At 42.9% G+C, this 27,814-nt stretch overlaps 2 protein-coding genes and 2 non-coding genes across 9 annotated transcripts; 3 read left to right on the top strand and 1 right to left on the bottom strand.

The window, feature by feature from the left end:
* Positions 1-10,985, top strand: TSR1 (TSR1 ribosome maturation factor). Its single transcript, XM_059669146.1, has 15 exons — positions 1-238; positions 407-510; positions 821-1,040; positions 1,153-1,287; positions 1,628-2,052; positions 2,835-2,994; positions 3,422-3,579; positions 4,535-4,731; positions 5,371-5,533; positions 5,865-5,975; positions 6,650-6,782; positions 8,054-8,170; positions 8,848-8,988; positions 9,090-9,164; positions 9,289-10,985. The coding sequence occupies exons 1-15, from the start codon at positions 142-144 to the stop codon at positions 9,462-9,464; spliced, it is 2,412 nt and encodes an 803-aa protein (XP_059525129.1). The 5' UTR covers positions 1-141; the 3' UTR covers positions 9,465-10,985.
* On the top strand, positions 6,110-6,200 carry LOC132219475 (small nucleolar RNA SNORD91 family). Its single transcript, XR_009449476.1, has one exon. It is a non-coding gene; the product is annotated as a small nucleolar RNA SNORD91 family (small nucleolar RNA).
* Positions 6,915-7,007, top strand: LOC132219474 (small nucleolar RNA SNORD91 family). Its single transcript, XR_009449475.1, has one exon. It is a non-coding gene; the product is annotated as a small nucleolar RNA SNORD91 family (small nucleolar RNA).
* SRR (serine racemase) lies at positions 8,809-27,809 on the bottom strand. Of its 6 annotated transcripts, none has more exons than XM_059669153.1 (9): positions 27,668-27,806; positions 23,354-23,465; positions 15,487-15,658; positions 13,052-13,175; positions 12,767-12,870; positions 11,224-11,343; positions 11,017-11,091; positions 10,342-10,551; positions 8,809-10,033 (listed from the first exon to the last, which is right to left on the bottom strand). In XM_059669153.1, the coding sequence occupies exons 2-9, from the start codon at positions 23,380-23,382 to the stop codon at positions 9,818-9,820; spliced, it is 1,050 nt and encodes a 349-aa protein (XP_059525136.1). In that variant the 5' UTR covers positions 23,383-23,465; positions 27,668-27,806; the 3' UTR covers positions 8,809-9,817. The 6 variants fall into 6 exon arrangements, with proteins under 6 accessions (XP_059525136.1, XP_059525137.1, XP_059525138.1 ...); XM_059669154.1 differs by having other exon boundaries at positions 23,354-23,533; positions 27,668-27,761; XM_059669155.1 differs by having other exon boundaries at positions 27,663-27,716.
* Between the last annotated feature and the right edge of the window lie 5 nt (positions 27,810-27,814).

The following is a 27,814-nucleotide window of genomic DNA, read 5'->3' on the forward strand; positions in this document are numbered from 1 at the left end:
GCGGGAGCGGCGGCAAGGACCCTCGCGAGAGGACGAGGAGAACCCCGCCCCGCCCCTGGGAGGACACGCCCCTAAGGGAGGGACCGGAAGTACTCGTTCCGGGCCGGAAGTAGTGCTGACTCGGTCCACGTGAGCGGCAGCATGGCCGCCCACCGCTCAGGTCCGCTCAAGCAACATAATAAAGCTCATAAAGGCGGACGGCACCGGGGTCGGGGATCCGCGCAGCGCGACGGCAAGGGTGAGAATGTAGGGTTGGAGGGAGAAGGGCTTAGTCGCTGTAACTGCTATTCTCCATGCCAGTCCAGCTCCTACCTCCGGCCTGGACCCAGCGTAAATGCTCTAAGGTGGGCGAGAAGAGGTCCCCTTTCTTGACCTTATTCTGGTCCCCTTTATGCTCTCCCTCCAGGCCGCCTAGCACTGAAAAGCCTAAGCAAGAAGGTGAGAAAGGAGCTCAGCAGAGTAGACCAGAGGCATCGCGCCAGCCAGCTTCGGAAGCAGAAGAAAGAGGCGGTGAGAGGAGTAGGGATTGGGGATGGTGTGGCTTCACCGTTGTTCTAGGCGGACAATGCCTCCAACTAGAAATGTGACCCTGCGCAGGCCGGAGACGGTGAATAACCCTGGAGCACATGTTAGTTGTGCAGGTCTAGATTCATGCTAGAGCATCCTTTGCTTTGGTCTGAGCTCCTGCCCACCCCCCAGGATAAACACGTGGCTTTTTACGAGAGAAATGGAGCGGGGTAGGGCATCCCTACGTTGGAAAGGCAATAATGGAAGGAAGTGCTGACACACTGAGATATTCTCTGGTCCTTTCTATTTGCAGGTTCTGGCAGAGAAGAGGCAGCTGGGCAGTAAAGATGGCCCTCCTCATCAGGTACTGGTGGTGCCCCTGCACGACAGGATTTCCCTGCCAGAGGCCTTTCGGCTGCTTCAGGATAGGGACACTGGAACCGTACACTTGAATGAATGGGGAAGGACCCACAGCTTTATGCTGCTATGCCCCGGCTTGAAACATCGGTGGTTTTTCACATCTGCAAGGCCAGGTTAGAGTATACAGTATTTTCTATCACTGCGTATGAGTAGTGATAATATTTTCTTAGTATTATGTGCTGATGCCAACCACCTCTTCCTACTGACTTTGTCTTCTGTCTCCAGGAGATCTGCACACTGTGCTCGACTTGGCTAAAGTGGCTGATAGCATCCTGTTCCTCCTCGACCCACTAGAAGGCTGGGACAGCACCGGGGATTACTGCCTTTCCTGCCTCTTTGCCCAGGGCCTTCCCACCTATAGTAAGTGATTTGGAAATACTGGAGGCCATGAAGGAAGTGAATTAGCCCTTAGTGTGCACCTATAACTTGCATCGATGTGCCTTAAAAATTTCTTTTCCAATACAGTTTACATTCAATATTTTGTATGAGGTGCCTTTTTATTTCTGGACTGCCCTTTGCCCAGAGGAAGAAGAGTATATATAATGTTTGATTTTACTCTGTAATTTCTTTAAGGTAGCTGAGTGTTGGGTTTCCCAGTGATCTCTGTGCTCACAACGGTTAGCTTTTTTGTGAACTTGCTTGGGAAATTTTCATGTAGTGAAGCAAGAAGTCATGAAGCCCTTTTCTCTTTTGCTCCTAGCACTAGCTGTCCAGGGGATTTCTGGCCTCCCACCGAAGAAACAAGTAGATGCCAGAAAGAAGCTAAGTAAAGTAGTGGAGAAGCGCTTTCCTGATGACAAGCTCCTTTTGTTAGACACGCAACCGGAGGCCGGGATGCTGCTCCGGCAGTTGGCTAACCGGAAGCAGCGGCACCTTGCCTTTCGAGATCGGCGGGCCTATCTTTTTGCTCATGATGCTGACTTTGTGCCTAATGAAGAGAATAACCTGGTGGGGACCTTGAAAATTTCAGGCTATGTTCGTGGACAGACTCTGAATGTAAATAGCTTGTTGCATATCATTGGACATGGTGACTTCCAGATGAAACAGATAGATGCCCCTATGGATCCTTTTCCTTTAAACCCTAGAGTGATCAAATCCCAAAAGGACTCAGGCATGGCGATGGAGGTAAGATTGATGTTCTTAAAGAGTATGTATTGTTGCTTCATGTGTAAGCTGGTGTATGATGGAAACTAACTTCAGAGAAGGTAGTCCGCATGCCCGGACAACTACCCTAGTCCCTGGGGGTGACTGCTAGTTAGAAGTGAGGCACTAGTCAATTACAAATATGTTGGTATGTTATATATTTATCCAGCACTCTGCAGGTGCCTTACACAGCAGTTGGCTCTGGGTTTATAGGAGACACAAGATGTAGTCTCGTTCCTCAGACCATTAGGTCAGGAAAAGCAAATGGCAAGCAGTTGTGAAATAAAGCTTGGGGAAGTGTGGTTGAGGTACAGACCTGCGGTGGGAGTTGAGGGAGTAGACCAATAAGCTTCACAGAGATATCAGACATCAGCTAGGTGTTGAGTAGGGTGAATGTGATTTACATGTTTTAGAGAGATGAAAGAGTATCCTAGAATATAGAGACAACATGAACCTAGCATAATGGTGGATCAAAGGATTTCTTTGAACTCTGAAGAAATCAGCTTGCTTGGGAATAAAGTAGGTAACAAAGATAGTGGGGCCAGATATTGAAAAGACTCCAGTCAAGCAGAGGTATAGGCTTAAAATGCTAGGAAACAGAACCATTTGAAAACACTTGACACATTTTGGCTTTCTCTTTCAATTTATTTCATTCATCTTCTACGTGAGGACTATGTTATTTTTTCATCTTCCTGGTTACTATGTTAGATTTAGTAGATTTTTCGTTAATATTTGACTGACCATTACCTGTTTTTTGTTTTTAGATTTGTGCTACAGATGCTGTAACTGACATGGAGGAAGACCTTAAGGTCCTGATGAAGGCAGACCCTGATAGACAAGAATCTTTGCAAACAGAGGTTATACCTGATCCAATGGAGGGGGAGCAAACCTGGCCCACTGAGGAGGAACTGAGTGAGGCAAATGGTTGGTAATGGCAGCTTATTTGTAATTCATCTGGCCTGGAATTATGGATTTTGTCTAGCTGCTCACAGTCAAGACCTATAAGGTAGAGTGGGACGAGGATTTATTTAGAGGTTTGTCTCTTCTAGTCCCCCAAATGCTTTCTGTTTGCTTACGCAAACATTGGACACAGCTTTGCCTCATTTCTCAAAATCACTTGTTACTATTTTCTGATGAAAACAACTTGGGATTCGTTGTAAGGTTTATTTAGTTAAATGTTGCTAGTTTTGAGGCAGTGGAATTAAATTTGGAAGTAGTAGTCTGTTTGCTTATTGTGTCTGCTAGAGTTTTTGGTGTTGGCAGCAACATCTGGTCTTTCCTAGGTGAGAATACCCAAAGTAATAGGGGAAAGGAGGTATATAATTTACTTCACTCATTTGGGCTTTTACAGACTTTTTGAAGGAAGGTTCCAAGGTGGTAAAGAAGGTTCCTAAAGGAACATCCAGTTACCAAGCTGAATGGATTTTGGATGAGGATGGCGAAAGTGGTGGGGAAGATGACGAATATGATGATATAGAACATGAGGATTTTATGGAAGAGGAATCTCAGGTAAGAAAATAGTCCCTTAGGCCACTTCTGTATACAGCCCCAACTGCAAGGCAAAGTGCAATCCTGACCTTAAGATATGTGTTGTCAGTTGTTTTAATTTTTATTGTTTTTTTTTTTTTTTTTTTTTTTTTAGAAAGGGGGAGAGAAAAACATCAATTTGTTGTTCCAATTATTGTTATTTTCTAATCCTCACCTGAGGACTTTTTTTTTTTTTTTTTTTTTTTTTTCCCCAGAGAGGCAGGGAGAGGGAGAGAGAGGTAGAGACATCAGTGATGAGAGAGAATCACCGATCAGCCGCCTCCTGCATGCCCCCCACTGGGGATTGAGCCCACAACCTGGGCATGTGCCCTCGACTGAATTGAACCTGGGACCCTTCAGGCCCGATGCTCCATCCACTGAGCAAAACCAGCCAGGGCCTAAGGACATTTTTTCCATTGATTTGTCAGATACAGTGGGAGGAAGGGAAGGAGGGGGAGAGGAAGAGAGAGATAGAAGGACATGGACATGAGAGAGACACATCATTGTTTCATCCTGAATGGGGACTGAGATGGAACCTGCAAAGCAGGTATGTGCCCTTGACCAGGAATCGAATCTGTGACCCTTCAATCTGCAGGCCCACAGTCTAACCACTGAGCACACTGGCCAGGGCTGTTGTTCCACTTCTTGATGCATTCATTGGTTGATTCTTGTATGTGCCCTAACTGGGATCAAACCCACAACCTTGGTGTATGCATCAGGACAGTGCTCTAACCAACTGAGCTACCCACCCAGGGCCTGTGGTCAGTTTTTTAAGAATGACTGTGGTTGCCAGGAATGAGACTTGTTTTATAACTGAGTCTCTCAGAATTAATACGGTTTGGACTAGGTGTCTGATAACTATTATTCTTAGCTTAATGGCTTTTAGGGTAGAGATAGGTGTGGGTTTCTTCTGAAACTGCAATCCTTTATTCCACAGGGTGAGAGTAGTGAAGAGGAAGAAGAGGAGGAATGTGAAACTATGACTATTGGGGAGTCTGTGCGTGATGATCTATATGATGAGAAAGTGGATGAAGAGGCTGAGGAAAAAATGCTAGAAAAATATAAACAAGAAAGACTGGAAGAGATGTTTCCAGATGAAGTAGATACGCCCCGTGATGTGGCTGCTAGAATTCGGTTAGTCAACAACTCCAAAATCAATTAATACATTTTTTATTTTAAGTTTATGTGGCTCAGAGTTGTCAGTGTGACACAAAAGAAGAAAACCATTGTTCTGCTCCTGAAGGGCTAATGTTATATGTGGGAAGATAAGACACATACAGGAAACGAATACATTACCAAGTTCTGGAGACTGTGGTGTAGACTAATAACGTTAACAGTACTTTAATAAGATTAATTAGCCATCTTCCTATGTGAACTAATACTCAATTGAATGTTTGGAGATGTGGGGGGATTTGGGTAGAACCAAAAGAATAAAAGCACGGGATTAGTCTGAAAACTCAGGGAGTTTGTTGGACGTTAGAGAAGTTAGGCTTTTATTAGGACCGTGTTCCTCAGGTTAAGGAGCCCTCCCTGATAGGCACCAGGGAGCCACTGTACATACTTTGTCCTTTGTCAGTGAGAAACTTGGGTTTGGTTCTGAAATACGTGTTCACTGTTTTGGAGTGTGCTCTTGATTTGGGCTATTAGGTTATCTTGAAGAAATAGTGATAAGAGTTCTTTTAAGTTAGAACCTTAGCCATATTATTGACTTAGTGAAAGGGTAGCACCATATAAATTAGACTATTAATTTATTTAAAATCTCCTATATTCTAGATTTCAGAAATACAGAGGCCTCAAGAGCTTCCGGACATCTCCATGGGATCCTAAGGAAAATCTTCCTCAAGATTATGCTCGGATCTTTCAGTTTCAGAACTTTACCAATACCAGGAAACGCATCTTTAAAGAAATCAAGGAAAAAGACGTTGAAGGAGCTGAGGTACTGCCCACCTGCCTTCATCCCTACAATTTGTTTTGTTTGCCAAGCTGCCCCCTCCTTTACTCCTCTTGGCAAGAGTACCTTAGTTTTGTGCTGCCCGTAGCTGAATTAGAGGAGTCACTGAGTCATTGATACGAGTGATATTGGGAGAAGGGAGGTATCAGATATGTCAACTGGAAAAGTTTAATCTGGATAGTTGAGGCATCTGTGAAAGGCAATTTTGAAGGGCAGGGGTTGGCCTTATGAAACTTTTTAACATATTTGGAGGAATGTTTCATCATTATTGCGGCCTTAAGGGAAACTGTGTGGCTGTTTCTGCTTTATCTGGCAGGTTGGCTGGTACGTCACCCTTCATGTCTCTGAAGTACCCGTCTCTGTGGTTGAGTATTTCAAGCGCGGGGCACCCTTGGCCGCGTTTTCTTTGCTGCCTCATGAGCAGAAGGTTAGTGTCTTGTGGGAAATGGGAGTTCTGAAACTTCCTGACCAGTTTTGTCTGACAGTCTAACATTTTACTTGTGCCTGGCATTTTGCTCATTGGGATGCAAAAAATAGGCCTTGAGGATTAAACCGGGGTGATAGAGAAGTCAATGATGGTTTAACCCTACGTGTCTGAACCTGTCTGAGCATCTCAGTGATGCAACCTGTGTGGTCTGAGACTTCTCTGAGATAAGTATACTTGTCAGATCAGATTTTAACCAAAGGGTGTGGATGCCAAGGTGTGGACCTTTTCTCTTGGAGGCAGTAGTCATGGAGGTTGGAGTGTATGTGAGCTCTGGCCTTTGGTCAGTGTGAGTAAGTGTTGAGGAAGAAAGGGGGCGTCATGAGTGTGATTTTGAGGTGTGTGGTGAGTGAGTGGCTTGAAGTCACTGAGCACGTGGCAGATGTCGGGCTCTTGCATGTTAGACACCGGAATGTCAGCTAGTACAGATGGGTACATGACAGCTCTGAAACCAGCCTGTGTTCGGTATAAACGCCAGTTGCTGTGCAGGTAAAAAGTGAGTCTGTGTCTCATCTGTACCACATCGGGTGTGAATCTGAACCTGTTAGTTTGGTTTGCCTTCTTTCAGGCTAAGCTGTTCGAGATAAGAAGTTCTGTTTTTCTGACTTGGTCTCTAGATGTCAGTGCTGAATATGGTGGTAAGCCGGCATCCTGGCAACACTGAACCTGTGAAAGCTAAAGAGGAGCTGATCTTCCACTGTGGGTTCAGGCGCTTCCGAGCCTCACCTTTATTCTCTCAGCACACTGCAGGTAAGCAGTGGGGAACCTCTGGGTTCTTGTCTATCCTGTTGTCCTTGGGAGACTGTAACTTTAGGTGAGGTGGTACAGAGCACACAATTTCAAATTCTAGGTCTCTGGGTTAGAGGATGTTCAGTACTCTGGTTTAGAAGCCAATGATGTTTACTCAAAATGTCTGAACCTGTCTGAAGCATCCCAGTGATGCTACCTCTGTGTGGTGCTGAGGTTTCTATGCCATGAGTATTTGTTCCAGGGTAGATTTTGAGTCAGAGGAGGCGGCTTTATAAAAATGATGTATCAAAGTGTGGAACCCTTGACATCTGATATGCCATTGGCAGTGTGGGTGAAGGCTAGTGGGTCATCCCCAGATAGATTAAGCAAGAGATGTGTGGCTTCTGAGATGTTGAGACTGGATGAGAGTTTGGAGAGTGGTGACACTTTTGTGGCAAAAATTATTGTCCTACAAATTAGGAGTGGGAAGTTTTGTACTAACTTGGGGGCTTTTGAACATGACTTACACACTCAGCTCAGCAATGGCCAGAGAAAGATGATGAAGGCGGTACTAATGGGAGCTCTGGATAATCTCTGTTCTCTCCACCAATGCTGCCTAAATGAGGGATTAACTTTTCTTTCCCTTAAAATATTTTCCTTCCCTATACTTCAGTATTTAAAAAAGAGGAGGGTTTCATTGAAGGTAAAAACAGAAATTCCAGATAGTCCCCAAGATCTGAGGCCAGTAAAATATAGCCCTTGGGCCACGTCTGTCCTACTGTTTATAAAGTTTTGTTGGAATACAGTTTTGCTTTTTAAAAAAATATATTGTCTTGGCTATTTTTGTACTACAGTGACAGTTGAGTAATTAGAACAGAGACTCCATGGTCATAAAGCCTAAAATATTTACTATCTGGCCCTTTATAGAAAATGTTTGCCAATTCTCACTCAAGACTAAGAACTGTTGATTTAGTGGACATATTCTCTATAAAGTACTGATTCCCAAATGAGGTAGGCAGGGGTGATATGTATTAGAATCACTGGAGAACTTTTTCAAACCCCAAATGTAGTCTAGGCTCAAATTATGCCTCTGAAAAATCACTGTGGTAGGGTCGGGTTGTACCTTTGAGGTGTATGGAGGCAGGAAAATATTTTGAGAACTAGTTGGGAAGAGAAACACAAGCTGTCTTGGGTGTAAGAGTTGCAGTGATACAGCTTTTCACAGGCCTCTGGATTACCTGTGGTTCCTCAAAATGTTTTTGGTTTTTACTTTTTAACCTTTATTATGGCAGCGGATAAACATAAATTTCAGAGATTCTTGACTGCTGACATGGCCCTGGTGGTGACAGTATATGCTCCAATCACTTTTCCTCCTGCATCTGTGCTGCTTTTCAAACAGAATAGCAATGGTAAGTTGAGTTCATAGAGGTAAACAGACCTACAGGTCTCTAATAGACTTAACATGGTTTTCTGTATTTAGATTTGGGAGCCAAATGGTATAGAGAAGGGGATGATAGTTTTCAGAATATCCCAGTCTCAGCCTCACAGTGAATCTAAGGCAGGGGCGGGTGACAAATGGGGTTTGATCCTTTCTTCTTTTTTTTTTTTTAAATACATTTTTAGTGATTTTTTTTTTTTTTTTAAGAGAGGAAGGGAGAGGAATAGAGAGATAGAAACATCGATGAGAGAGAAACATCATCGATCAGCTGCCTCTCACACACCCCATACTGGGGATTGAGCCTGCAACCCGGGCATATGCCCTGAATGGCAATCTAACCAATGACCTCTTGGTTCATGGATCGATGTTCAACCACTGAGCCACACCAGCCGGGCAGTGGGGTGTGATCTCGCTTGCAAACTGGAGCTAATTGGTAGAAGCTGCTCAAAGTGTTATGTTCAGGATAGGTTCTGGGGACAGGGTCAGCAGGAATATCACTTAGTGATCTTTGCCATGGATCTAGGAAGGCAGCATAGTACATCCCTATTTTAAGGTTTCTCTACGAATATCTTGCATAGGTCTTTAAATGGACTGGAGCAATAAATGCTTTGGCCTAAAGACTCTTGCTGCTCTGCTTTTGCCCCTTAGGAATGCACAGCCTCGTTGCTACCGGCCATCTCTTGTCAGTGGATCCAGACAGGATGGTCATCAAGAGAGTTGTTCTGAGTGGTCATCCTTTCAAAATTTTTACTAAGATGGCAGTAGTACGTTACATGTTCTTCAGCAGAGGTAGGTGTGAAGGGTGGGATCTGATTGCCTTTATGGGGTGAAGGTTGGGTGTACATTTTGCAGGTAAATGTATCTTGGTCTTCTGTCTGTTTCATTCTAAGAGGACGTGCTGTGGTTTAAACCGGTGGAATTGAGAACAAAGTGGGGCCGCAGGGGACATATCAAGGAGCCTTTAGGTAAGAGAAGGTGGTGTTTGGAACCTTAGCTAGATATCTCCAGTGCTACTAAGTGGCTGTTAGGGCAGAAGCCTGTGCTAAAATTTTATTTTAATCTCACCAACTTGCTGTGTTTTCTTTCTAGGTACTCATGGCCATATGAAGTGCAGTTTTGATGGGAAGCTAAAATCTCAGGACACAGTACTGATGAACCTCTATAAACGAGTTTTCCCCAAATGGACTTATGATCCATATGTACCAGAACCAGTACCTTGGGTGAAAAGTGAGATTTCAACAGTGCCAGAAATGGACATGCAGTGATGGATACAATGGGATTCTGTCTCCTTGCTACTAGCTTAGCACCCTAGGGATGGGAACCTACAGGTTGTGATTGGGCAAAGTTTGTGTTACCTATTTTAGCCTGCAAGCCTGCTGTCCCTTTTTGCAAAAGATTTTTCTTGGCCTTGACAAGGTGTCTCAGTTAAGTGGATGTTTTTTCTATTGCTACTTTATAAAAAAAAAAAAACCACCTTAAATCTTATTGATATATCTACCCTCCATTAGGATGTTGAAAGCTGTTTAAGTAGGTAAGAAGTGGGAAGTTAACATTGACTAAGAAACAAAATTTCCAAGTGTCTAGAAAAACTGAATCACATTTCTTCCTTATGCATAAATTAAACAGAAACAGATTGATAAGGGGCTGGCCTTTCAGCCTGCTTCATCCAAGTTATGGAAGTTAAATCTACATTTCCACCACTGAGCACAATACAGATGTTCTTTACTTCTGGGGAAATTGTTTGAAAATGCTGAGACAGAACAGCAGCCACTCCAACAGCAGCTGTAGGTTCAATAAGCAGTTTCATCCTCTCCCATACCAGCTGGGTTGCATACTGTTGGTAGAGAGGGAGTAAGAATTAGTGAAACGGGAGAAGGAAAGCCTAGTTGGTGGGCCTTTACACTTAAAAGCTAAATGTTATATATACATATGCTTGCCAATGAAGAGCTAGTCTTTTTTTTTTTTTTCATTCATTCTAACTCTGTTTCTGATGAGGGTTGTCCCAATATCTAGAGCACCCTCCCACGTCATGAGTCACCAAGTCAGATCCCCAGTGGATGAGTTGCTACCTGCAAGAGAAGTATCTTTTGCTTAAAAAGTTGCTCCGTTCTTTGGGTTTTTTTTTTCCTGTTGGAGCCTCACCTTAATTTCATCCTCTGTGACAGTGAAGACATCATCCACAAGGTCCCTTATAACAGGCCAGGTGTTTAGGCCAATGCTGGATTTGACACCATCTGCTATGGTTTCTGGAGGACAGGGATTGGGGGTCAGTTCCCCTTTCAGTTTGGACTTGTAGCAGTCATCTGCATTCAAGGGTTCAGCAGCATATACCTTCACAGTAGGTCTCAAAGCCTGGGAAGGGAATAGTAGACACCTTACCACTAGCCACTGCCTGCATGCCTGCAGTACAGGTAACACGTTTCTGACCAAGTAAGAGCCTTCTCTGATAGGTGTAATGAAAATATGACCTTAAAGCACTTTAAATTGTATGCCTAATACTGGCCTTCAGTTGCCTAGATCACATCTGGTTCTATTGGTAACTTGAGAAAACAGTAGCCCCTGACTTGGATAGTAGGTTGGTAAGATGGAATTCAGGGAAAGGACTGATAGGGTGCCACTCACTGTAATTGCTTTTGTGCTGTAAAGTCATAAATTAAGGAAAGGGTGGTGAGGCAGAGAAGGGCCTTTCATCTCATTTGCTAAGAAATGAGAACGGCAGTTTAGGGGGAATGTTGAGCAAGTACCACAATGTACTATGATGTGAAATAAAATCCTCTATGCCTAAAGTGGGGAGTCTTCCAGAAGTTGTTTCCTTACCTTAACTGTAATTGCTATTCCAGCAATCATTCCTCCTCCTCCTACAGGTACCACCAGTGCATCTACCAAAGGAACCTTTAGTGAAAAGAATATAAAGTATAAGTAGCCCTATTAAACACCAGTTTCATATGTACATATTAAATAGTTGATTCTACAGTCAAACATCAGATTTACCAGTAGTTCAGCAAGAACTGACTAGGCTTTTACCTGGTTCAGCACTTCCATGGCAATTGTCCCTTGCCCAGCCATCACTGCAGGTTCTTGATTGGGATGTACCATGATGCCTTCTGTTTCTTCTATAATTCTTTTGGTAATATTTTCTCTGGACTGAAAGAGTACATTATTTTAGCATACTTGATCTGTATTTAGAAGTGTTTTCAACAAATTAGATTCAAGCATCTAACACTTTATTGGCCATCTACTTTTTTGAGACTTTGGGCACTGGGAATATAACTGAACAAAACAGTCCCTGTGCTCCAGGGAGTTATGTTCTAACTAGAGGCCCAATGCCTGAAATTCGTGCAAGGGGCTTGGCCTGTCGCAGCCCAGGCTGCCTCATGGCCCTGTCCACTGGTCATTCTGCCGTCTGGTCTACTTAGCATATTAACTCTATTATATAGGATATGTTGGCGAGGGGCGGAATATAAGTAAATCTATAGTATGTCTACATGCTATGGAGAAAATTTATACAGGGTGCTCACAAAGGGCTGCTGATAAAGTGATACTTTAATAGATGTGAACCCAGAATATTCCAGGGAAAGTAATTCCAAGTGCAAAGACTGCAAAGCTCTTGGCCTTTCTGAGAAACTGCTAAGTGCGGTTGGCGTGGAGTGTTTGGGGGTGGATAACTGGGAGATGAGGTCAGAGTGATAGGACTGGGCCAGTCTGTAGGCCTTAGATGATTGAAGAACTTTGCTTCCCACTGTGTATGATGGGAAAACACTGGAGGATTTTGAGCTGACAAGAGAAGTTCTAGCTTACTAAGGATAGCTGGTTGCTCTGAAAACAGACTAGTTGGACAAGAGTGGAAGCAGAGACACCAGTTAGGCGGCTGCTGCATTTACCTGAGAACTGATGTTGGTTTGAATCAGTAGTAATGGTAGAGGCTGCTAGAAGTAGGTGAATTATGGAAATATTTTGAAAGTAGGTCCAAAATTTGGATGTGGAGTGCAAAAGTTACCAAGATGACTTCAACATTGGTTTTTAGCAACTAGTTTGCCATTTACTGAGATGAGGAAGACTGGAAGAGGAGCAATAAAGGGGGGAATGAGATCATTTGGTTTTAGACAGCAAGTTTGAAATGCCTATTAAGACATCCAAGTAGGGACACAGTAGCTGTTGGATATACAAATCTGGGTTAAGGGCAAAGTTCAGGCCTGGAGTTGGCATATAGATGGGTGATATTTCAAACTATGAGACTAATATCAGTGTAGGTAAAGAAAAGGTAAGGCATATATAAAAGAAACAGGAGGCCTGGCCTGTGTGGCTCAGTTGTTGGGCACTGTCCTGTGCACCAGAAGGTTGCTGGTTCAATTCCAGGTCAGGCTCAACCCCTGGGTGGGGGGCATGTAGGAGGCAGCTGATCAATGTTTCTTTCCCTTTCCCTTTCTTTAAAAAATAAAATCTTTAAAAGAGCAAAAAAGGAAGACAGGAGCCTGGGAAGAAGTACCCAAAAATGTAGGAAGAGAAATTTCATTTGACAGTGAAAACCGGTAAGATGTTACTGAACATTGCTTGCTCCCTTCCTCACCTCGTCGCTCTGTTCACTGTAGACTATAGAGGCTCCATAGGCTTGTATTGCCAGTTTTTTACAGTTGGGAGCTGTTTGGGGTACCACAATATAAGCAGGAATTCCTGAGATGGAGAAACACAGTTAGTACAAATCGGGAAAGTTTAGGGTAGAAATTTCTGTTCAGTTGCTTGTAATCAGATAGGGACTTAGAGAAATTCCCACAGCTATCACCCACTTCACTGAAAGTAAGGATACTTTTCTACTCTAACATCCTACCCAGGACCCGGAGAAATCAGTAAGTACCTTCCAATTGGGCAGCATAGGCGAGAGCCTGGCCGTGATTTCCACTGCTGTAAGTAACAACAGCTTTGGGCTTTTCAGAAGGGATAGGAATCAAACCTCTGATTGCATTAAGGGCACCACGAACCTTGAAAAGAGAGTGAATTCGTATTTGATTAAAGTTTCTTAAGAAAACACACACACCAAGGAGCTTTACTAGATTTTTTCTTCCTATTACTGCACATCCAGTCCCTCACTAAATCTTATCTATTCTACCTCCTAAATATCTTGTGTGTCTTCTTTGCTACTACCTTGGTGAGGCCTCATTTTTCAACCTGTGTGTTATCAAACCTCAAGTGATCCTGCTTCAAGGATCATTCTCATCTAATATTTCCACTAGATTATGAAAGTGATCTTTTAAAGACAAATGTTATTTTTTTCTTCGACTTCCCTTTTTATTTTACTTTTTAATCGTCACGTGATATTTTCCCATTGATTTTTAGAGAGAGTGGAAGAGAGAGGGAAAGACAGAAACATCGATGTGAGAGAAAAACATTGATTGGTTGTCTCCTGCACAAGCTCCAACCGGGGCACGGGCTGGGGAAGAGCCTGCAACTGAGGTATGTGCCTTTGACAGGAATCAAACCTGGGACCCGTAGGTCCACAGGTTGACGCTCTTTATTAACTGAGCAAAACTGGCTAGGGCTGAATGCCTTTTTTAGTGAAAAAAAAAAAAGGAAAAATTATAAGTTACAGCCTTTCAAATACAAATCCGCCTGTATCATTGTTGTAGCCACCCTACACTGTTTCTAGTTTCCCTCCTACCAGGTTAGCTCACACCCCTGTACCTCTGAGCATGCCATATCTCTGCCTGTCGTTCTTTCCCCCACTCCCTGATCTGGATAAAAGTACAAATCCTATAAAATTTGGATCAAACTCATCTGACTCAACTTCCTTGATCTCCCAGGCAAAATTAGTAACTTCATTCTCTCTTCTTTCATGGCACTTCGTATATATCTCTCTTAAGACATTTCTCATTAACCTATTTGTTGACCAGCCTGCCTCTCCTGCAAGTTGGATATAGGGCAAGGCCTTGGCAGAAGCAAAGGGAAAAAGAACTTTTAAAAAATATATATTTGTATTTACTTCAGAGGAAGGGAGGAGAGAGATAGAAGCATCAATGATGAGAGAGAATCATTGATAGGCTGCCTCCTGCACACCCCCTACTGGGGACCGAATGAGCCTGCAACCTGGGCATGTGCCCTTGACCAGAATCAAACCTGGGACCCTTCAGTCCATGGGCTGACACTCTATCCACTGAGCCAAACTGGGTAGGGTGAGAATTTTTTGTTTCAGTATAAAAGCTCTCAGTTAATGGTGGGAGAAAAGGTAGATTCTTGAAATCTTAAAGCTATCACTTAACAGGTACTGACACCTATCAGGTACTGCACTAAATGCAGCTTTCAGATTTTTACCTGAAGGATCTTAAAGTTCAACTAATGGTCAGAAAAGTATGGTAATGAATCAACACACACAAGTCTATATTTTTGGATAGAAAAGGCACTGACATAGTTTGTAGAAAAAGATTTTATGAGGCCCTAGCTGGTTTGGCTTAGGGATAGAGCGTCGACCCGCAGACTGAAGGGTCCCAGGTTTGATACCAATCGAGGGCATGTACCTCAGTTGCAGGCTTGATCCCAGCCCCGGTCAGGGCACTTGCAGAAGGCAACCAATCAATGTGTCTCTCACAACGATGTTGCTCTCTGTCTCTCCCGCTCCTTTCCACTCTCTCTAAAAATGAATGGAGCCCTGAGCAGTTTGGCTCAGTGGCTAGAGCGTCGGCCTGTGGACTGGAGAGTCCCAGGTTCGATTCCAGTCAAGGGCATGTACCTTGGTTGCTGGCACATCCCCAGCAGGGGGTGTGCAGGAGGCAGCTGATGGATGTATCTCATGGATGTTTCTAACTCTATCCCTCTCCCTTCCTCTCTGTAAAAAATCAATAAAATATATTAAAAAAATAAAAATCAATGGAAAGATGTCCTCTGGTGAGAATTAAAAAAAAAAGATATGAGGATTTAGCTAGGTTTAGATCTTTTATAATCATAATGAGGTATCAATAGCAAGCTGACAAAAAGTGAGTGCTTAAACTTGGATATACAGTGATCCCACTCGCCCATTTTGCCTTGCAACAGTTCAGGGTGATGTCTATTGTCTCCATTTAATCATTAGAAGTTTCCTCTTTCATTCTCATATCCTAGTTTGGACAGTAAAAAAGTGGCTTGTCAACACCTGATGCTAAGTAACCTGAACTTGATCAAAGGAAAAGTACAACCCTTTCTTCAGCTATAAGAAGATATTAATTCTATCTACCTCACTGAGTAGTCAGGAGAATCTAATAAATTTACTATGTGAAAAGGGATTGAAAAGATACATGCCACACTATTAAAAGGGATTGTTACCTTAAAAGATCCAGTTTTCTGGAAGAGTTCACATTTGAAGTAAAGATTGCGCCCTGTTACTTGATTCAAAATGGAGCTTGTTAGCACTGGTGTGAGGTGGATAAAATCTCGAATGTTGATATGAGCTTTTTCAACATCAGCAAAGGAGATGCAGTACTGAGCACACATTGTTCTGAAATCCAGGAATAAAAAAGGGGTAAAAGCAAAAGTCAACATGTTCAATGAAAAGATTTTGAAAATGCAAAATACAGACCTATTGAATATACAAGAGTGAACTACAATATAAACTATGGACTTTGGGGGATAAAGAGTTAATGTAGGTTCAGTTGTAACCAATATACCTTTCTTGTGAGCGATGTTGATAATGGGGGAGGCTATGCATATGGGGGGGGGCAGGGGTTTTATGGAAAACTCCTGCCTTTGGATCAATTTTGCTATGAACCTTAAGCTGCTCTAAAATATATATATATTTTAAAAATACAAAGAGCCCATCTGGTGTGGCTAGGTTGGAATGTTACACACACACACACACACACACACACACACACACAGGATGCAAGTTTAATTCCCTGTTGGCACATACCTAGGTTATGGGTTCATATCCCTGGCCAGGAAAGGCAACATCACATTGATGTTTCTCTCTCATTCCCTGCCTTTCTCTTGAAAATCAATAAAAAACATATCCTTGGGTGAGGATTAAAAATAAATAAAAAGCCCTGGCTGGTGTTGCTAAGTTTTTAGAGAGCCAGCCTACACACTGAAGGGTTGGGGGTTGGATTCCAGGTCAAGGGTACAGACCTGGGTTGCAGGTTCATTCCTGTACCTGCTCGGGGGCTTGTGTGCGGAAGGCAACCAATCGATGTGTCTTTCTCACACTGATGTTTCTCTCTTTCTTTCTCTATCCCTCCCTCCCTTTCTCCCCCCTCCTTCCTTCCAACTCTCTCTGTAAAGGCAATGGAAGAAATATCCTCAGGTGAGGATTAACCAAAAAAATAAATAAAAAGAAAATGCTTTATAGTAAAATAGGCCTGGGCCTGTGGTGCTAATGGGGGAACTGTCTCCATTACCAGGGCTCCAGAATCTTTGTATAGAAGGGAACTTGTCTTGAAGAAAGTTACATTTGCACTTTCTTAGTAAGTATAAGTGTGTTTTTTTTCTGATGAAGCTTTATAGGAAGTAACTGATGATGATTATGGAAGGCTTAAAGTTCACCCCTTACCCATACCATCCATCTCTTGACTGGGCTCTACATTTTCATCATTGTAATGAGCTACATTCAAATTCTGCTATAAATTTTTATTTTTAAAAATTATTTAACAATGAAAAAAATTGCCTACAATCCTACTATCTTAATAAATTATGCTCATTTTCTATGTTTCCTTTTCTTCAATATACATATATTATATGACAGTTAAAATCAGGACAAAGATAACATTTTGTTTACTCCATTTGGCTCAGTTTCTTCAAAGTTTTCATAATTATAATTTTCAATACTGCATTATGCTTCAATTTTTCACTACTTTTATAGCATTTAAAAAAGTTTTCTTTATTTTTTCTTATTAACAAACAAAAGCAATGCATGTTCAATAAAAAAAAACAGATTTAGCCCTAACCGGTTTGGCTCAGTGGATAGAGCCTCGGCCTGCGGAACCAAAGGTCCCAGGTTCGATTCCGGTCAAGGGCATGTACCTTGGTTGCGGGCACATCCCCAGTAGGGGGTGTGCAGAAAGCAGCTGATCCATTTCTCTCTCTCTCTCATCAATGTTTCTAACTACCTTTCACTCTCTCTTCCTCTATCAACTCTCTCTTCCTCTCTGTAAAAATCAATAAAGTGTATTTAAAAAACAAACAAACAAACAAACAAACAAACAAAAAAACAGATTTAATCTGCTTCCTCCCCAAAGACAAATGCTAGCTAAGGCCTGGTGCTTATCTCTCTAGGCTCACATATATATACAGACAAAACTTTAACAGGTTTGGTAACTTGCTTTTTTTCAAACAATATTATGAATAATCTATGAATCTTTGTTTATCAATACGTCTATTTATGCAACTTTTAAAATGGCTTAGTAGTACCCCTTTTTACAAAAATATCAGAGTTTTACATAACTCTATTGTTGAACATTTAGATGGGGGCGAGGGGGGGGGCTATCCTATATAATAAAGAGCTAATATGCAAATGGTCATCACGCCCTCATGCTGTCATGCCATAACGGCTCAGACGCTCAACACTAGGGAGAGAGGAATGGGGACCAGCAGGCACAAATGAGCTCATGAGAGAGGAATGGGGACCAGCTAGGCTGTGGCCCGAGAGAGGGACAAGCCACATGCTCCGCAATCCCGGGCACCTGTGGCTGCGGCCCGGGTGAAGCCACCTGCCCACGGTCCCCTGCAGCTGCAGCCAACCCAAGCGAAGCTGGCTCGGGTCCTGGGTGCCTGCAGCCGGCCAAAGGGAGGGAAGCCTGGGTCCCAGGTGCCTGTGACTGGCCAGAGGAGGGAATCCTGGGTCCCGGGTGCAGAGCAAGGTAGAGGCAGTTAGGGGCGATCAGGCCAGCAGTGGAGCAGTTATGGGCAATCAGGCTGGTAGGGGAGCAGTTAGGGGCAATCAGGCAGGCAGGCAGAGGTGGTTAGGGATGATCAAGCAGGCAGGCAGGCAAGTGGTTAGGAGCCAGCGGTCCCAGATTGCGAGAGGAGGTCGGACATCCCCCAAGGGGTCCTGAATTGGAAAGGGTGCAGGCCCGGTTCAGGGACTCCCTCTCCCCGCCCCCGTGCACAATTTTCGTGCACCGGGCCTTTAGTCCTATATAATAAAAGCCTAATATGCAAACTGTCCCCTTGACCAGGAGTTTGACCCCTTGCTATGACGTGTGTGCTGACCACCAGGGGGCGGTGCAGAACATGGTGGGCGTTGGTGACGTGGCACTGGCAGCAGGCAGCAGTGGAGGTGCTGCAGGCCCCGATGGGCCCTGATGAGAGTGGGACTGTGGTGGGATGGTGGAGCAGGTGACTAGGCGACGCCAGGCCAAGGAGGGGACAAGCGGGGCCCAATCTACCCTGCTGATTGTCCTGCAGACAGAGACCAGCAGCTGTGGCAGGGGGTGGGCCACTGCCTGGCTCCCAGGTGCTGAGGGCGGGGAACTGATATGTGGAACTGGGGGTGGGTGGCACGACCAATCTCCCGTGGTGCCTGGGCAGGAGGGTGGGGGCTGCAACCTCTCACTGGCTACCTGGGGACAAAGGTGGAGACAGAGGTGCGGTGAGAATGCAGGGTGTCTGCTGAGCTCGCTCTCACTTCCCCAGCTACCCTTCCCCAGGATGCCAGGGCTCACACCCACCGGGGAAGCCCCACACTCAGGTGCTGGGCACCCGCAAGGAGCCCGCCCTGCACCTGCATGGCCTCTTCTTCCAGGTGAGCTGAGCGGCAGCCCTGGGACCACAGGAGCTGGTCAGGCTTGTGGGTTCGTGCAGGAGCCAGTCCGGGAGGCAAGCTGGGAGAGAGCATGCTGCCCGCCCGGCTTCCATGCAGCACCATTGGGTGGCCCAGAGGCCCACGCTGCGCCCTGGCCTGTAGTGTCTGGCCGTGCTCACTGCATCTCCACATGGGGACTCCGGTGCTGGAACTCAGGCGGAGGGGGGTGTGCAGGGGCCAAGGAGCCCAGGTGCTGCCCAGGGCCCAGAGGTAGGCTGGGACTTGCCCTTCCACACCAGACGCTCATGCTTTGATTGCCAGCCAGGCCTAGGGACTGCACTTGTGCATGCATTTTGTGCACCAGGCCTCTAGTAATGAATAATGATGTAATGAATAATAGCCTTGTTACAAGATCTTTGTGTATCTCCATACATGCTTTGAGTAGATTCCACCAACTGGTATTTGCATCAAAAGGCATGCACACTTCTAAGACATTTTATACCCCTTGCCAAATTCATCTCCAAAAGGGTTGTAGATTATACCATTTTATACTCTCACAGCAGTTTCTAAGGAATGTCCATTTTTCTTCACCTTTGATATATCATTTTATCTGTTCATTTAATGAAATATCTAGTAGTTTGAATTTACTTTTTTTAAAACAGTGATTGAACACTTTTTCTGTATATCTATTGGCCACTTATTCTTTCATGAGTCTTTAACATACCAATTTACTGGCTGAATCATCTTTTTCTTCTGAAATGTTATGTTTATCAAAATTAAATTTCTATTAGTGCTTAGGGTTTTTCTGGACTTCATATTTTGTTCCATTTATGAGACTGTCAATTCATTTTCCAGTTGTTCATTGTATTATGTTCTTCCCTGATTACTCTAAAATTTATTAGCTTTTCTCACAAATAATTCTTTCAAAGAGACTTTAGAAATCCTTTATCAAGGTTGTCAGAAATACCACACTGTAAAATGAACAATGAATTGGGGGCGTATGACATTTAAGAATAAAGTCCTCCTATCCATAAACATCTGTGTCTTTCAATTTAGTAAAGTGTTTTCGTTTTAGGTTTCTCAGTAAAGTTTTTATAGTTTGTGTCCTCCAATACAGATGTGATTAAATTTATGTCTAAGTACATTTTTTGAGATAAGGTATTTACTTACATTTTTAAATTACTTACTGATAATGTATATGAAAATGTAATAGAACACTTTACTAGAGTATCTTTTAAAAAATATATATTTTTATTTTATTGATTTCAGAGAGGAAGCGAGAGGGAGAGAGAGATAGAAACATCAACGATGAGAGAGAATCACTGATTGGCTGCCTCCTGCATGCCCTATAACTGGGGATCAAGCCTGCAACCTGGACATGTGCCCTTGACCAGAATCAAACCCGGGATCTTTCAGTCCCCAGGCCGGCGCTCTATCCACTGACCCAAACTAGTTAGGACTAGACTAGAGTATCTTGTTAGAGCTAATAGTTTTCTAGTTCATTCTCCAAATAATCACGCTATCTGCAAAAAAGATAATTTGTCTTTACCTTATAAATATCCCTACGGTAACGGTAACTTTCTCAGTGACTTCATAATTATTCTTTCAATGTAGATTTCCCAACTCCTCCTGAATTTATTCCAGTAATGTATTATTTGCAAAATCATACAAAATTAGTATGAAGTTGTACATATTAATATACTTAGGTATTCTTCATATCTGTGGTATTCATTCATTTATTCATTCAGTTATGAAATAGTGAACACCTTCTATGTGTCAGATACTGTTTGGTCTGGAGATGTGTTAGAAAAGGAGACTTGTCTCTGCTCTCTAAAACTTATAATCTCATGGAGAAATGTGCAATAAGCAATCCCAAAATAGATATTTATTTACAAATAGTAATAGGTGATATTTAGGGAAGTGTATTATGATAGGATACTATAATGTTAAGCCTTATTTATATCAGGTAAGGTTCTCTATGGAGAAGTGAAATTTTAAGGTGACCCGTAAGATGAATGGGCAGGGTAGGGAAAAAAGTGTTTCAAGTAGAGGGAATAACATGTGTGAAGACTTTAAGGAGGGATGGAGGTTGGCATATTCTAGGAACTAAAAGGAGGCCAATGTATGTGAAAATAGTGATAAAAAAAGAGTAGTGTAAGAGATGAGAGTGAAGTTGGCAGGGTTAGGGACCATGATTCATGGATATGTTACTCAAGAGGAATGGAATGCCATTGGAAAATTTTGAACAGGTAAGTGACATGCTAGAATGAATATTTTCAGAAAATCACTACATTATGGTGAATGAAAAAAAGAGAAAAGAGTGGAATCAGGGGATTCAGTTAAATAGTATTAGAGTTTTCCACATGAAAGACAACAAGGACTTGGATGATGAAAGTGGAGGCAGAAAAAAATAATCATTTGATTATTTTTTTTAAAAATCACATTTTGGAAAAACAAACCTGATTAAAAAAAATGGGTGAAGGATTTGAGCAGACATGTTTCCAAAGAAGATATACAAATGGACTTGTAACAAGCATATGAAAAGATGCTCAACATTACTAATTATTAGGGAAATGCAAATCAAACAAGGAGACACCATCTTACACATATTAGAATGACTATTATTATTTTTTAAATATATTTTTTATTTATTTCAGAGAGAAAGGGAGAGGGAAAGAGAGATAGAAACATCAATGATGAGAGAGAACCACTGGGCTGCCTCCTGCACACCCTCTACTGGGGATCCAGCCGCAACCTGGGCATGGGCCCTTGACAGGAATTGAACCCGGGACCCTTCAGTCCACAGGCCGACGCTCTATCCACTGAGCCAAACCAGCTAGGGCTAGAATGACTATTATTAAACACACACACATAACAAGTGTTGGTAGGGATGTGGAGAAACTGGAGCTCTTGTGCACTGTTGGTGGAAATGTAAACTGGTGCAGCTACTATGGAAAACAGCATGGTAGTATGTCAAAAAATTAAACATAGAATCACCATATGATCTAGCAATTCTACTTCTAGATATATACGCAAAAGAACTGAGAGTCTCAAATACATATTTGTACACCTGTTCATAGCATTATTATTATTTATAGCAACATTATTCATAATAGCCAAAAATAGAAGCAACCCAAGTATCGACTGACAGACCAATAAACAAAATCTGATCTATACCAATGGAATGGATTACTATTTATCCTATCTAATAAAGGAGAAAAATGGTAATTGGCGTACGACGATACCCTTTTCATTGGCTAATCAGGGCTATATGCAAATTAACTCCCAACTAAGATTGGCAGTTAACTGCCAACAAGATGGCCGCTAATTTGCATATATAGGCACAATGCAGGGAGGCGAAAGGGAAAGCAGGAAGAAGCCCCCTGCCACTGACAGTGATAGGAAACCCAGGGGGGAGCTAAGAGCTGGGGGGCAGGGCAAAGGCGGCCCTAGGGCCGCCTTTGCCCTGCCCCCCAGCCATGATCGGAGAATCAGGTGCCTTTTCCGCCCTGGCCAGTGATAGCAGGAAGTAGGGGTGGAGCCAGCGATGGGAGCTGGGCACGGTGGAAGCTGGCAGTCCCGGGAGCTAGGGGTCCCTTGCCTGGGCCTAAAGCGAAGCCCACGATCACGGGGCCGCTGCAGCTGTGGATCCCTGCTGCCCGGGCGGGATGCCCAGGCCAGAGGCGTTAGGCCTGGGCAGGGGCGGAGCCTGCAACCACGGGGAGCTGGGGGTCCCCTGCCCAGGCCTGACACCTCTGGCGGAGGCGTCAGGCCTTGGCAAGGGGCCGATCCTGCGATTGGGGGGTGATGGGGGTCAATGCCTGAGGGCTCCCAGTATGTGAGAGGGGGCAGGCTGGGCTGAGGGACACTCCCCCCCCCCCACACACACCCAGTGCACGAATTTCGTGCACCGGGCCCCTAGTATATTATAATATGAATGTATCTTGGGGATATTATGCTAAGTGAAATAAGCCAGACAAAAAGACAAATACTTATAATTACACTTATGTGAGATACCTAGAGCAGATAAATTCATAGGAAGTAGAATGGTGGTTGCCGGAGGCTGGGGGAAAGGGTAGGGAAGCTGTTTAATGAGTATAGTTTCAATTCTGCAAGATGAAAATTATTCTGGAGATTGGTTGTACAATGTGAATGTACTTACCACTACTGGACTGTATATTTAAAATCGCTATGATGATATAGTTTATGTTATATGTATTTTACCACAATTGAAAAAAGCAGAAAAACAGTTACATTTTGAAGATTATAATTAGTTAGTTATAAATAGGCTGCAAGTAATCGAACTGCAATTTGAACTGGACACAAGATGGAGGTGATGAGATTTATTGGCTCATGGAATTGAAGAAAGAGTTAAAATATGGGATGGGCAGGGATATGGACCTTTAGGAACAATTAAAACCAGGGATTTGAGATTTTCTAGGACTCTCTGTTTCTCACCTCTGCTGCTTTCTGCATGTTAGCTTCATTCTTTTTTGTCGCAGACCAGTTCCACATGGCAGGACGCGTGGCTGCCGACAGCTCCTGTGTTTTACATTTTATGGCTTCCACACTGGAGAGGAATTTTCTTTCTCAGTTTCAGTTAAAAAAAATTCTGGGTAAGGACTCTGATTGGCCCATCTTGGCCCAGGACCAGTGGCCAAGGGTGTGAGGGTATTTAAGACAATATTACGCATCAGAAGTATTCACAGAAACATGAAAAAGAAACAGAATGATTTCTATAACATGATGTCAATTATGTACATTTAAAACATATACATACATAAGACACTATATATTATTAAAAGACATAGATATATCCAAGGACATATTTCAAACATATTAGAGCGATGACCTAAGTGAGGAGGGTAGGGACATGAGTAGTAATTGGAATGGGGAAAAGATAAGAAAGGCCTTGATGGTAATGTGAACCAAATAGTATGATTGCCTTAAATTTCTGTACCTGTGGGAAAAACAGGAGCAAATGAAGGGAGAAGAAAAAAAGGAAAGAAACAAAAGGACAAAGAGAAAATACTTCTGAGAGTGAGGGAGTTTTCAAGAGAAAAGGGGAGAATGTTGAGGTGGTGAATTCCATAGATGTCCACTACAGAGATAGAAGAGACATATCCTGATATTGGTTTGAAGGTGGGGAATGAGGGAGACAAGGATAACTCCAGGGTTTTGACTTAGATGGTGGTATAATTTATTAAGATATAAGACTGACGAAGGAACAAGTATTTTAGAGAAAATCAGTGATTTGATGAGCTAAGTTTGAATTACTTATGAGACTTCCAAAAGGAGGTTCTTTAGGTTTCTTTTTTTCCCCTCCAGAAATGTGTCTATTTTAATGTCTAATTTGTTTCTAAAAAATGAGATCTTAAATTTTTTTTTAACAAGTACTGTTCTTTTTCCCTTATTAATTTCTGATTTTATCTTTATTCCTCTATTTTCCTCTTAATTTCTATTGTTTAAAAATTAATAATAAAAGCACAGGTTACAAATTTCCCTGAGTATTGCTTTAATAATATACCATAGGTTTTGGGTGCAATATTTTCATTAACTTTTTTCTTTTTTATTGAATTTACTGGGGTGACACTTGTTAACAAAATAATACAGGTTTCAGGTGCACAATTCTACAGCACATCCTCTGTACATGGTAGTATATGTTTACCACCTCAAGTCAAGTGCCTGTCCATTACCATTTATTGCCCCTATACCTTTCTCCACCTACAGAAACCTTAATTTTTAAAGAATCCATGGTATTAGTTTTATATTTTTGACCTGAGTTATTCAAAATTGGTGTTTTTAAAAAAATTCCAAGTGATTAGAATTTTTAAGTTTGTGATTATTCATTACTCATTTTAATACTTTGCGCTCAGCAATGATGACCTGTGTAATATTTGTTTTTAGAAACTGAATTTCTCTCTCCCCCACTATCCAAATTTGCTTTGTTGTTTTATTACTCACACTAGAGGCCCAGTGCATGAAATTTGATATAGGTCTAAATACAGTTGTCTTTTCACTTATTTTTACCTGGTACTTCATGAGCCCTTTAAATCTGAGGGTTAAATTTAAATCTTAAATTCAAATTTTTCCATCAACTTAGTAAATTTTCTTGTATTATTGTTTCTCCTCAGTCAGTTCTGTTATCACCTTCTGGAGCTCATATTTGATTATTAGTTTTATGGATCTATTCTCTATATCTTCTGTCCTTACCTCTAATAGTTTTTATCTATTATATTTCCCTCTGAGTTCTGATAAATTTTCTCAAGCTGGTTTAACTTTTGGCCTATTTTACCTGTAGTTTACTGAAACTGTTGCATTGGTAACAGTGTTTTTCTTGGTTAAGCAGGTTTTCTACAGATTATTTTTCCATCTTAAAAACAACACTGATGCCGCCTGGCTGGTGTGCTCAGTGGTCAGAGAGAAGGCCTGTGCACTGAAGCCAAAGGGTTATGGGTTCGATTCCCAGTCTAGGGCATGTACCTGGGTTGCAGGTTTGATCCCCATGTGTGGGAGGCAACCACTTGATGTGAGTCATATGGATGTTTCTCTCTTTCATCCTTCCTCCCTTCCATTATCTCTAAAAATCAATGGAAAAAATATCCTCGGGTGAGAATTAAGAAACAAACAAAAAACACACCCAAAATCTTACTTACAAAAAGTATCAGTCATGGAAGACTGAAAAACAAACAAACCTGATGCAATGTTCTCTACAATTTCAATGTGAAAATGAGTTAGTTTATTTCTTCCTATTTCATGTTTTATTTTTATTTATTTATTCATTTATTTATTTTTCTATACTGTACAGCCCCCTTCAGTGCTCACAGCCCAAGGGTAAGGAGGCTGGGTAATGGTTTGAGGCTGCAACTTCCTCTGGCATGGGTCCACTCAGCCTATTTCATGTTTTAAAGATTGTCACTTGCTCTGACCACTCAAATCACTCCCCTACTTTATTTACTTATTTTAGTGAATTTATTGGGTGATATTTGTTAATAAAATTATATAGGTTTCAGGTGTATAATTCTGTAATACATCATCTATATATTGTATTGTGTTCACTACCCCAAATCAAGTCTCTTTCCCTCACCCTTTATCCCCCCTTTACTCTCTTCTACCCCCACCCCCACCCCCTTTTCCCTTTGGTATTCACCACGCTGTTGTCTGTGTCTATGAGTTTTTTTGTGTTTGTGGGTGGGTTTTTTTCTTAATTCTTTCACCATTTTCATGTAGCCCCCCGTGACTCCCTCCCCCGACAGCTGTCAGTCTGTTCTGTGTATCTGCGTCTGTTTCTATTGTGTTTGTTAGTTTTTTTGTGTTCATTAGATTCTACATACAAGTGAAATCACATGGTACTTACCTTTCTCTGACTGACTTATTTCACTTAGCATAATGCTCTCCAGGTCCATCCATGCTGTTGCAAAAGATAAGATTTCCTTCTTTTTTAGGCCCAAGTTGTATTCCACACCCCTACTTTTGGACCTTTAAATCTCCCTCTGTAACTTACTGACTTTCTACTTCTGCTTAACCTTCTGGTGGCAAGTGTCTGTCACATAATAGGAACTGAGTTCTGTCAGAGATGGTTCAAATCTTTTAGGCTCAGTCTAAGGCAGTGGTTCTCAACCTTGGCTGCACATTAGAATCACCTGGGAATCTTTTTAAAATCCTGATTTCTGGGCCTCATCTTCCAGAAATTCTGTTTCTTTGTTATGGGGTGGGGCCACAACATGAGTAACAAAGAAACAGAATTTCCGGAGGATGGGGCCCAGAAATCAGGATTTTAAAAAAATTCCCAGCTGATTCTACTGTGCAGCCAAGGTTGAGAACCACTGGTCTAAGGAATAATTCGTAACTATTCTTTGCGGGTTTGGGATTGGGAAGGAGCAACAGGTGGAGGAAAGCGGCCTTGGGGGAGGGAGTTTCACCACAGTTCTGAATAGGTGCTACTGAACAAGAAGTTAAAGTACCAGTTTTCTGATCTAGTTACATTAAAAATTTTTTTTAAATCCTCACCTGAGGATATGTTTTTATCGACTTTATTTTCTAAATGTTTATTATTATTATTATTATTGATTTTAGAGAGAGAAGAAGGGACAGGGAGAGAAGCATGGATGTGAGAAACATCCGTATGCCCAGACCGGGAATCGAACCCTCATCCCGAGTGTGTGCCCTGACTGGCAATCACACCCACGACCCTCTGTACACCAGAGGCCACTCCAACCAACGGAGCCGCTCCGGCCGGGGCTGATCCGGTTAAATTTAAAGACGGAACACAATCAACCAACCTGAGATCCAGGGACGTTAAGTCATTTTTCCAAGAATCCACAATGATACGTAAATTCCCAAACCGACGTATAGAATCCCTCCTGATTTACTGCCACCCAACCCCTTCCCTAACGAGAGCCAACTACACCGTATTTTTAAAATAGTCAGGAGGCTGGCTCTGGGGAAGCACTTTGCCGTAAAGGAGAAGACTCTGACAGTCTGGTACTTATCGACTGAGTCACCCCGGGAACTACGGTTCTCTGGGACTCCGTTTCTTCATCTCTGGGGAGTGGAGGAGAAAGCGGGGAACATAATAATGACTCTTACAAGATTTTCAAGGTTCCCAAATCGAGGCCTGGGGCACTAGTCCGGGCCTTTGGGGGAGACCCTGGCCTGCGAGGAGGGGAGGAGGCCGGATCCTGCGGTGTCTCTCGTCAACCCCAGCCCCAGCCCAGCCTCAGTGTCCTCGACGGCCGCCACCGCCCGCCTGTGGGCCGGGCCTCACCTCACCTCACAGGGGCCGCGCCTCCGACTCCGGCCTCAGCGCACCTTCCCCGACCACACCTCTGCGCATGCGCGGCGCCCGCCTCCCACGCCCAGGCTCGCGTTCGGTCTCTTCTGCTCTTCCGTGGCGGAGCGTCCGTTTAGCGCTTTTCC

The sequence above is a fragment of the Myotis daubentonii genome, chromosome 16 (assembly GCF_963259705.1).
Source record: "Myotis daubentonii chromosome 16, mMyoDau2.1, whole genome shotgun sequence".
Lineage (NCBI taxonomy): Eukaryota > Metazoa > Chordata > Mammalia > Chiroptera > Vespertilionidae > Myotis > Myotis daubentonii.

What these genes read in the sequence shown, in the direction of transcription:
- SRR (XM_059669153.1), bottom strand. Translation starts at nt 23,382, where the DNA reads ATGAAGCTAACATGCAGAAAGCAGCAGAG. An exon ending in AGAAAACTGGATCTTTTAAG is followed by an intron (nt 13,176 to 15,486) that starts GTAACAATCCCT and finishes TCTCTTTTCAAG; the next exon opens with GTTCGTGGTGCCCTTAATGC. An exon ending in CCATGGAAGTGCTGAACCAG is followed by an intron (nt 11,092 to 11,223) that starts GTAAAAGCCTAG and finishes TTTTCACTAAAG; the next exon opens with GTTCCTTTGGTAGATGCACT.
- TSR1 (XM_059669146.1), top strand. Translation starts at nt 142, where the DNA reads ATGGCCGCCCACCGCTCAGGTCCGCTCAAGCAACATAATAAAGCTCAT. An exon ending in GGAAGCAGAAGAAAGAGGCG is followed by an intron (nt 511 to 820) that starts GTGAGAGGAGTA and finishes TTCTATTTGCAG; the next exon opens with GTTCTGGCAGAGAAGAGGCA. An exon ending in ACTCAGGCATGGCGATGGAG is followed by an intron (nt 2,053 to 2,834) that starts GTAAGATTGATG and finishes TTTTGTTTTTAG; the next exon opens with ATTTGTGCTACAGATGCTGT.